The sequence below is a fragment of the Herpailurus yagouaroundi genome, unplaced genomic scaffold (assembly GCF_014898765.1).
Source record: "Herpailurus yagouaroundi ecotype Mexico unplaced genomic scaffold, PumYag 29, whole genome shotgun sequence".
NCBI classification, from domain to species: domain Eukaryota; kingdom Metazoa; phylum Chordata; class Mammalia; order Carnivora; family Felidae; genus Herpailurus; species Herpailurus yagouaroundi.
The window spans coordinates 60,628,052-60,638,972 of record NW_024412377.1 but is presented as its reverse complement, the minus strand read 5'-3'; the positions used below and the strand labels follow the sequence as shown (position 1 = coordinate 60,638,972).

Sequence of the window (10,921 nt, the reverse complement as noted above, 5' to 3'; positions counted from 1 at the left end):
AGAAGAGGATGAGGTCAATGCATAGAACTAGAACCAAGCTACAGACACGCGGTAAATTAGTAGAGTCCCTGAAATCTATTTCAACCATGTGGACTTCCAAACCACATGACCCAATAAATGCTTCAGTTAGCCTGAGCTGTTTTTGGCATTTGTTACCAGGAGAGATCTGATTAATACAAACTCTGTTTCCATCTGCTTACAATTTGGTTAACTCTCTTTCAAAATGAGCCAAATTCAAGCATAAAATAAAGGATAAGAAATGCCCCATGGCCAATTTCCTCTGTTATATTCTTGTCACTAGTGAAATAGCCATTCCTTGAAACATTAAAACAATAAAACAGCCTTCAAGAATATTAAATGATTATTTACAATTCATATTTTTATTTTGTTTTTATCATATTAAATATATTAGTAAACTTAATTCTCCCCGATATGTGTCAATTCCACAATAAATAGTTATAAATTCACAACAAACAAAAAGAAATCAGACAGAAAAGCTGTTAGAAGCAAAGGACACATCTGATATTTTAGATTCATCAAAGAGGGGCGGTTTTCCTTCTGTTTCCTCTAAGTCATCTGTCTTCAGAGGATGATTAAAATGTAAAGTAAGGTCACAAAGCAGCAACTGGGAGAGCTCTGTGTAAAACAAAATAATAGAAGATACTATCTTGGAGCACATACATCAGAGACAACTATTATGACTTTCTTTTTAAAGATTTTATTTTTAAGTAATCTCTACACCTAACATGGGGCTCAGAACCACAACCCCAAGATCAAGAGTTGCATGGTCTACCGACTGAGCCCGCCAGGGACCCCTATTATTACTTTTAGTAGCTATTTCTCATTCTTGAGTTTTCTCCTAAGTGATTATTGATCGGACCACAATTAACTACGCCCCATTATGACAAAGTCAAATTTATGTACTATAAAATAAGCATGACATAAAAATTAGCTAGCAGGCTCTTTAGTTCAACTTGTACACTATCTTACTAAACTGCAACTTGAGTTATACACATTTGATTTATGCTTTTTTTAAACTTACTATTTTTAAGCTATATATGTATACAGTATCAGATAGATCTATAAGGCATGTTACAAAAAATAGTTTGGATCTCCAAGAGGCAACCACTTTTAACTTTTCTTCTCGCTTGTATTGCTTTTCTTGCTTTGTTGTTGTGTGTGTCTGTACTTAGTGTCTTCTGGCTTTGTTTGAGGGCAGGTTGGTATTTGCCTCCGTATCTCTAAACGACATGTATATTTTATTTTTTCAATTGTAGGTATTATCTACCTGCTTCGGACTACAGAAGATTCACTCACCCCCACTCCCCTAGAGAGTACTTAAGAATACAATTTTTGCTAGCTCAATATTTAAAGGTTAAAAATTTTTGATTATATAAATATGCTTCACAGCTGAACTCTGCAGTACATTTCCCTTCTTGCATGGTACCACCCAATCACGGTTAATTTTTTTTCATTACTTAATTATCATAAATATATTCCAAATATATTTGTGCAGATCTCCTTTTGGCATAGTCAGATGCCTTAGCTGTCCAACTGTTGAAAAGTCTATCTTCTCCTAGAGCCTTCTGATCTACTCTGGTCTGGACTGACTGTTCTCTTGGACTGCTCAACTCCGTTCACCACTATCCCAGAGATTCTTTTCACCCCTCCCATATGTGGAGTATCCTTTTTCCAGAATTTCGTTTCTTTCTCTTTTTGGTCTGCTACCTTGTTGGATGGAATAAGACCTCAGTAACTTCCTGAAGGCGGAAAACTTATGTGTGAAAATTTCTTTCTCTACACCAATGCTTAATAGTGACTATAGAAATCTAGATTGGAAATCATGTTTCTTCAGATTTTCAAAGGCCTTGCCACATTTTCTTCTAGCTTCCAGTGTTGCTGTGAGAATTTTCATGATTTTTGTTCTTAGCCATTGTTTCTCTTTAGAAACTTCAAGGATCTGCTTTTCCAGAACAAAATTTCATAGTATTGTACCTTGGGGGTCTACTTTCAACCACTGTGTTGGGCTCTTTCATTATAGAAACTCCTCTCCTTCAGCTTTTTACATTTTTCTCAGATTATTTCTTTAATGAATTCCTCCCCGTGCACTGTATGTGTTCTTCCTTTCTAACACTGCTATCTACTGAATGTTGAACTTCCTTGACTGATCTTATCATTTTTTCTCCCTATAACTTTCCATCTATAATTGTTTTGCTCTACACTCTAGGGGATTGTTTTCATTTTATCTTTAAGCCCTTCTACAGAATTTATTTCTACTGTTGCACTTTTAATTTCCAAGAATTCCCTTCTCTAAACTATTTTTCCTAGGATCATGTTCCTGTTTCATGGACATAGCATCTTTTCTTACTTCCCTTTAGCTATTGACAGTTTCTTGGGAGTTTTCATCTCATTTCATGATTTCTGTGTCTTCCTCATTGACTGAATCTATGTATTGACTTTGTCTCTGCTTTTCATATTAGATGCTTCCATTAAGCATCTATTCCATCAGAGCTATCTGCTCATATTTAAGACTATGGCACTAAAGACTACTGGAAACTCTGTGCCTATGGTAGGCTATACTGGGAGGTGAGTTGGCTGGGTATTTTGTTGGGGGGAACTTCTGCTATCAGTACCTTTAGTTGTTTTTGTTTGTTTGTTTGTTTGTTTCCTTCTCTTAGACTGGTCAGATTCCTGAAAGAAAAATCTGCTTGAGGGCATAAATCTGGCTGCCAAGGTTTTGCAGCCAAGTGGGAAAAGAAAGCTAGAGGGTCTTATAATTCAATATGTAAACTTTGTCCTAATACCCTTGTTTTCAGTATAATACTCTTTCCTTCAATTTGTGGCTAGTGGCTCCAGGCCAGAGAGCCTCTTAGGGAATAAGCTTCAAGTTTTTTGTCCTAGAAAAGGGACAGTTGCCTAGTTATGCAGAGAAGGGAAGAGAACTTAGGGGTCTACAACTTCTTAAACATTTAACCAGCCTTCCTGTCCTTAGCTCCACCTCTACCCCTACTTCCAGAGGATTCTGGTGCCACCATGTATTGAGTCTTTGGGGTCGTTCATTGGCTTTACCCAGCCAGCTCACAGTTCAAATTTCTGGACATTTGGGTTCAGACTTTTCTGTTTACCTCAACTTGCTTTCTATTTCACTATTAACTTTTTTTGAGAGCTCTTTTCCTTGCTGATTTTTGTCTCTTTAAAATCACTTTAAATTTAAATCTCAAGTTTACTAGTGACTAGTTGTGTGACCTTGGGAAAGTTAGTTAACTTCTCTACCTGTTTCTGTAGCCATAAATACCAATGGTAGAATTTCCTACCTCACAAGGTTGTAATGACCATTGAATCTGTTTATACAGGGCTCTTGGAAAAGTATCTGGATTATAATAAATGTTATGTGTCAGCTACTGACATTATTATTTAGAGAAGGAAGTGTGGCTGAAAGGAATGTTGTTCATTTAATCTTCCATGTTTACCAGAAGTCTGCCCAAAAGTACTCTAGCTCTGCAAGTCCCCATATCCTAACTGCCTGACCTACCCCACAGCTTCTCAGGAACACAACCATCATATTTACTAGTTCTATTTTACTTCACAAAAGAATAATCCCCAAAGTAGAACAGTTAGATAATCAAGTTGGAGAGAAATCTAAAGATTCTCTGTTTAAAACATTTTTTTAATGTTTATTTATTTTTGAGGGACAGAGAGAGACATGGCACTAGTGGGGGAGGGGCAGAGAGAGAGGGAGGCAGAGAGTCTGAAACAGGCTCCAGGCTCCGAGCTGTCAGCACAGAGCCCGACGCGGGGCTCAAACTCACGAGCTGTGAGATCATGACCTGAGCCGAAGTCGGATGCTCAACCCACTGAGCCACTTAGGTGCCCCTAAAGCTTCTCTGTTTTAAATGAGGGCAAGCATCCAGAAAACAATTATTCACCTAATAAACATTTCCAAGAACTTATTATATCAAGGCACTGTGTTAATTGCCAGGAATACCCTTAAGGAGCTTACTGTTGAGCAGGGACAGGAAAAGTAAGTAAACATGCAATTATAACACAGTGTGACAGGTAATATGAAAAGGTAAGAGATAGCACGCTTGCTTAAAAAAGTTTTTCCAATGTAAGTAACCTTGACTAATAAGTAGCAGTTAACCTGGTGGGGTGGAGGTGGGGGTAGAGCAGTGGGCATTTCAGAAGATGCATCTGTTAAGATACAGACACGAAAAAAGAGGAACTGTGTAGATGTGCAAACAGTTCAGTATGGCCGTAGCACAGTGTGCTGGGATAAAAGAATAAGATACTGGAGAGGTAGGCAGGGGCCTGATCTCAAGAGGTCTTATAGTCCATTCTAGAAGGTCTGGACTTTATTGTGGGGCAAGAGTGAGCTAATGAGTCACATTTTAGAAAGAAAATTCCTGCTGTATCATTGAGATTGGTTTCGAGAGATGACGAATGAAGCAAAGACAACCAGATTTCTTTAGATCAGATGCCTCAGAGCCTTTGTACTATGAATTTTGGAAAGAAATATACAGCATAAAGCACTTCTCAAATGTATCTGACCCTAAGAACATGGACTCTGTTCTTACTGCACAACACCTATTAATATGTCTTGAGAAAGGAGGGTTCACAGATCGAAGTCTGGGAAATGCTGCCCTAGGAAGAACACGCAGAAGAAAACATAATAGGCACTCACTATTTGGTGCCTAACAACCATTTCCTTCTTCTTGGTGGCACAACTTGATTCCATTTAGGTGATCCTCACCCCACCTCCAACAGTAAGTCCTGACGGGTCCAAACTGGTCTTGGCAGTCCCATTCCCCTTGACAGTGGCCGGTGCAAGCACATGCATTTGACACAAATCCAGCCATGAAAGGAAAGGGAAAACATGCTGAAGGGATCTGGGAAAAGGCTTTTATAGAGACATGAGCAGATACATGTCTGTGGATGGCCACACCTGGAGGTAATGACTAGAAGTGATACACAGAGTGAACATAACAGAGCAGGAAAAGGGAAAGAACCTGGTACAGGCAGCAGCCTTCAAAATTCTTTTTTTTTTGTTTCCGATTCTGTGTCTCCCTCTCTCTCTGCCCCTCCCCCGTTCATGCTCTGTCTCTCTCTGTCCCAAAAATAAATAAAAACGTCGGAAAAAAAAAATTAAAAAAACAAAAACAAAAACGGGGCGCCTGGGTGGCGCAGTCGGTTGAGCGTCCGACTTCAGCCAGGTCACGATCTCGCGGTCCATGAGTTCGAGCCCCGCGTCAGGCTCTGGGCTGATGGCTTGGAGCCTGGAGCCTGTTTCCGATTCTGTGTCTCCCTCTCTCTCTGCCCCTCCCCCGTTCATGCTCTGTCTCTCTCTGTCCCAAAAATAAATAAAAACGTCGGAAAAAAAAAAAATTTAAAATTCTTTTTTTGTTTTTTATGATCACGGAGTATTTTATTGTTTTCCATAGTATAAGGCACTTATTTTGTTATGTGTTTTTTTTTCTTTTAAACAAAAAGCAATCATAAGTGAATGCATTGGTAAATATCTATTATCAGAATGAGACACGCTCATCTACAAAATCATTTTCTATCTTAGCAGCTTTAAAATTCTGAATTAATTCTGGGGCTACCCTACCTTGGATCCTTTTATTTCCTTACTGTATAAGCCACATTAAAGTGGTGTTTTGTTGTTTGTAGCTGAATTCCTTGTAACTGTCAGTTACAGAGAAGCTATCTTCAAATATCCAAGAGCTATCATAAGAAGAATAACTAAATATTTACTGAAGTTTCCCATTTAGAAATAGGACCAGGGGAAGGTCCCCTTCCAGGGAAAGGAAGAGGGGAACAGATTTCAGCTAGTCCATAAGGAAGAACTGTCTAAACAGGAAGAGGCTGAACTGGTGAGATAGGGGGTTCTCCAACACAGGAAATATTTGGTCAGGGATAGACTGTCCCTAAAAATACTCAATCATGGAAATTCTACATGTCTGGGGTAAAATAAGAGAATGTCTGTGAGGTCAATGACTAAACATCATGAACTGTAAGGTCTAATCCTACTCTATGAATCTGTTTAAAATGAAGTACCCTTAACTCACAGAATCAAACAAATTCATAATTTTTAATTTGGAAGGAACCTTAGGGGCTTAAAAAGATTAGTGGATGGAGGCAATGAATGTTGCAGAATGTGACACCATCGTGCAATAGTTTACTGAAGAGAAGGAAGAGAAGTAAATTTAGAGAGGTTAGACAAGAGCATAAGCTTGTTAGTGTCAAGGATGGGAATTCAAGTCGGCTAACTCCCAGGAAAATTCTCAAACACAATTTTTCTTTAGAGATCTAGCTTATATTACAATGTAAACATTTCTGAAAATTATAGAAATCCTAATTAGTAGGCAAAATTCAGTTATATCCCTGTAGAAGCACAATTTGGCTCTACTGTTGGTTTTATAACTACGGCATGCAAACATTTTAATTTGGTGGTTTCACACTTACCTTGCATCTTCTTCAACTCCAAAGAAATCATGTTCATGTTTTTAATTATGGCTTCCATGTTTAGCTTATGGTCAGTAACATTCTTCTTAAACATCTGATTTTAAAAGAGAAGCAAGATGAATAAATCAGAGGCATTTATGTGCACTTTGAAAACACTCAAATTTTCAAGTATTTCTAAAAGGAAAATCTGTTATTTCAGAACTGAAAGCATTGTGAACAAATATAATGGTGAGAATTCTAACATAGTAATGCATCAACTTGTTCATACTTTCCAAAGATTCATAGGATAAGGTTTCTTCTTTAATGGAACCAGATAACATGATGGGACCCTTACAACCGAAATGCAGATGTGCCCTGTTCAGAAAGCCTCAGCACTTATAAACTATCTTAGAATTAAGTAGTCATATAAAACCTTCTTTAATTTTGTTTATGTAAGACAGTGTATTTTTCTAACTTATTTTTGAAGGATAAAGTCAGTAAAACTCAAAGTAAGATTCAGTTATAATTCATAAACTAACAAGATGGTAAAATGGCCACTTTTAATTTAATTTTGGGACACAGGGCAATACACTTTTTAAAAAAATCCTGGTTAATTGAAATGTGTAAATCAACAGGTTACAATGTTGCATGTATAGTACATATTTTTAGCCAATGCATCAGATACAAACACATAAACAGGTTTACTAAAAACTAATCTTAGCCACTGAAATGTCTCAAAAAGACTTGAAATAATAACCCACAATTAGCACACACAACTCCAGCAATGTAAAAGGCATTGCTGTCAGGCTGCTTGTCCAAGATAATGAAAATAAACTAAGCTTTAAGTCAATTTCTTGCCTCTGCTTTCTCCTGAGTCCAGAAATTCATCCTGTATCACTCACTTCAGAGCCACTACAAAGAAATAAAAATTTTGTTTTCCAAACAACGAATAAAATATACTTTGCACCCACCTACAAGCCCCTACAAACCAGAAAGGGAATGGTAGTTGTCTTACTTGGTTGGGTACAGCAAATCAAAAGATTTATGTTTGAGGGAAAAAGAAAGATGACGGGAAGGGGAGGGGGAGAGGGAGGGAAGGGAAGGGAGGGAAAAGAAGGGAAGAGGAGGGGAAGGGAAGGGGAAGGAAATGAAGGGAAGGAAGGGAAAGGAGGGAAAAGGGAAAGAAAGGAAGGGAAAGGAAGGGGAAGGAAAGGATGAAATAACTTTAAACATGAAGAATAGGGGTGCCTGGGTGGCTCAGTTGGTTAAGCATCCGACCTCGGCTGAAGTCATGACCCCACCGTCAGTGAGTCAGAGCCTTCATTGGGCTCTGTGCTGTCAGCTCAGAGCCTGGACCCTGCTTTGGATTCTGTTTCCCTCTCTCTCTCTCTCTGCCTCTCCCTGTCTGTTGCTCTCTCAAAAATAAACAAACATTAAAAAATTTTTTTCTAATTTAGAATGTTTGTAAAAAAAAAAAAAAATTAAATTAAAAAACCAAGAGACAAGTAGAAACTAAGTGGATAGAGATATGCCCGGGAAAGTTGACCGGCCCCCGCCCCCGAGCAGGGTCGGGTTTCCCACCGTCCTTGAGTGCCCCTGGATGGGTGGGGTCAGGGGCAGAGCTGGGGCTGGACCCCACTGGACTGGAGAGATGGGTTAGGCCATTGGTCAGAAAAAGGAGAGGCCGGTCAAAGGACATTCCCCAGGAGTGACAAGTGGTGAGCAGGCTCTAGGGACAGAGGAAATGGTGGACTAAGAGGCCAAGATACTGTAGACACTAACGCAACTAAGGCGCTAACCTTCAACCAGGAGCCTGGAGGCACAGTTCCTTCTGGCCCTCAACCTGAGGAGGGATTATCATCCCTAGAGCGTTTGTTCTAAAGGCCACCCCCTCCTCCTCAGCCCAACCTCCGCCCGCGAGGAGTCCCCGGGTGCCGCTGGCCTGCCCAGCCGGCACTTGGTGACTGAAGATAGCCCCCTCGAAGCTTCCACAACCCCTCTGCTCCCAAACCAGACCAGTAGCATGTACAATGCGCCCGGCGTGACCCTGGCCTTGGGACGACCACCCGCACTGCCTGGATCCACCCATCAGTTCCTTCTAGATCCTACCCTTGGCAGTGAGGAGCCTCAGGCCCTTAGGGCCTGCCCACTGGGACGCCGCCGACGGAGTCTGAAGCAGCCTGGAAATTTCAACAGCCTCCACCTGCCCCCTCCCCAAACCTGATTAGGATTTTTTGAGACCCAGTAACCTCGTTTTGTCCACAAACCAACCCTGTGTAGACCCACCTGGCCAGCCAACTCTCACAAAAACTCTGACTGCAGGTGGGGCGGGGCCGAAAGTAATGGCGGGGAATGTGCTTCCTGATTGGCCAGCTTCTCCACCTGGTGCATCCTGGGAGTTGTAGTCCCAGGCAAGGCACTGTAGGAGAAAGTTCTGGATGCGAGACTGGAAGTGACTAGCAGTGACCTGTGGGCTGAGAGGGAGAGAGGGAAAGGTGTTGACGTTTTACTTCCTGTGTGCCAGGCGCTGTGCTAGGTGAGTCCCAGCCCTTAATCTGCATTCAGTTTTAACAGTAAAAGAGTGTGATTAAGGCCAGACTCTGCACTGAAACTGCTCAGGTTTGAATCTGACTCCAGCATTACGTTTAGCTAGAGAGGTGCTGGTAAGCACTTTAATCATTTAGAGTCCAAATGTCCTCATCTATCATGTGGAGGGCATAATAACTACCTTCTAGTTTTCTTTTGAGGGGTAAGTGAGATAATGCATCAAAGGGACTTGGCAGATGATGTGCCCAATAAATGTTCGCTATTACCATTCTTATAAATCCTTACAGGTGAGTGAAGAGTACAGTAGAGTGGAATACTTGCCGGTGGAGAAACTGGGATTCAAGCCATCTTTGCTAGATTCTCTGGCACTACAGAGGACTCTCTGGGACTACCATCTCTGGGGCTGACTCAAAGACATTTCTTAGTGCCCTCGGGAATGGGGAATGGGCTTAGACTTTCTAAACAAGTTTTTGCCTTCTCTAAGCCTCCCCTAAAATACCCAGCAGCCTCTTGAACCAGTGTTTTCCTGACAACCCGCAGCACATAGTCTGCTGTGTATTTTATACTCAGTTACTTTCAGTTTGACACCAGCGTTTGCTGTCTGAGGCAGAGTTGGAGGAGGAGGGACATGCAGAACCAACATCAGTCCTAAGGAGAACTACCTATATAATCTTGGAAACGAGTACCTGCCTTCCTCCCAACCTCAGTTTCCTCGTCTGTTTACCTGTTTTATTACCTTAGTATTTTAAATTTATTTGCCTTTAAAATTTAAATCTACTTAATTTTTTTTTATATCATCAATGTAAACAGAAGGTGATAGGCAAAATAAAGACCTGGAAATAAGACAATATCTGTAACCATCAAGACATTCTTGCCTCCTGATGGCTGTGTTCCTGCAGCTGGATCTTCTTTGTGAAGATGGGTTATTATGTGTTACAGAAGTGTTAAACATAGTCTAGCACAAACTGAGGATTTCTTTTTGATGTGAGTAGGATTGAAAGAGTTGCACAGGGAATAACTCTCACTCGTGATTATGTGTTGTTTAATGCCTGTGTGCCATATAAAACCATCTCTCATCCCTCGTAGGATATGTCCCACCCTTTGCTCAACCTAGAATTAGGTGCTGTCCCTTCCTAGGACACCTTCATTCTCAACATGCTATGGGTGCCTTTCAAAACTCACCCCAATCCTGGAAGGAGTCTTCCTGAATTAATCCTACCCAAATCTGCAGTTTCATACCAGTCTCTGCCAAGGCTTCCCTCACTAATTTTAACTGTGGACACTTGCTGGTGTCAGTCCTGCATTTTCTTATTTCTGATATATGCGCTGAGCATTTGTTACCTAATTCTTCAAGTGCTGAGTAAGGGGGGAAAAAAGAGGCACAGAAGGCCAGCTAACAAACATTTATTTAGCACTCACTGTGTATTAAGAATTGTGTTAGAGGCGGGGCACCTGGGTGGCTCAGTTGGTTAACTTTCTGACTTTGGCTCGGGTCATGATCTCACGGTTCATGAGTTCAAGCCCTGCGCCGGGCTCTGTGCTAATAGTTCAGAGCCTGGAGCCTGCTTCAGATTCTGTGTCTCCCTCTCTCTTTGCCCCTCCCCTGCTCACACTCTGTCTCTCTCTCTCAAAAATAAATAAACACTAAAATAATTTCAAAAAAAGAAAAGAATTATGTTAGAGGGGAACCTGGGTGGTTCAGTCAGTTAAGCGTCCAACTCTTGGCTTCAGCTAGGGTCATGATCTCACAGTTTGTGAGTTCGAGCCCCACATCAGGCTCTGTGCTGACAGCCTAGAGCCTGCTTGGGATTCTCTCTCTCTCTCTCTCTCTCTCTCTCTCTCTCTCTCTCTCTCGGGCCGCCCCTCCACCGCCCCCCATCTCTCTGCCCCTCCCCCGTTTCCTCTCTCTCTCTCAAAATAAATAAACTTAAAA

The 10,921-nt window shown here is 41.1% G+C and overlaps 1 protein-coding gene across 3 annotated transcripts; it reads right to left on the bottom strand.

Annotated features, from left to right (window-relative positions):
* Window positions 1–358: 358 nt before the first annotated feature.
* Window positions 359–8,915, bottom strand: CUNH5orf58 (chromosome unknown C5orf58 homolog). 3 transcript variants are annotated; one of them, XM_040444616.1, is made up of 4 exons: window positions 8,728–8,915; window positions 7,300–7,353; window positions 6,463–6,556; window positions 359–636 (listed from the first exon to the last, which is right to left on the bottom strand). In XM_040444616.1, the coding sequence occupies exons 2-4, from the start codon at window positions 7,327–7,329 to the stop codon at window positions 485–487; spliced, it is 276 nt and encodes a 91-aa protein (XP_040300550.1). In that variant the 5' UTR covers window positions 7,330–7,353; window positions 8,728–8,915; the 3' UTR covers window positions 359–484. The 3 variants fall into 3 exon arrangements, with proteins under 3 accessions (XP_040300550.1, XP_040300559.1, XP_040300545.1); XM_040444625.1 differs by lacking the exon at window positions 7,300–7,353; XM_040444611.1 differs by lacking the exons at window positions 7,300–7,353; window positions 8,728–8,915 and adding an exon at window positions 7,203–7,224.
* Window positions 8,916–10,921: the final 2,006 nt, after the last annotated feature.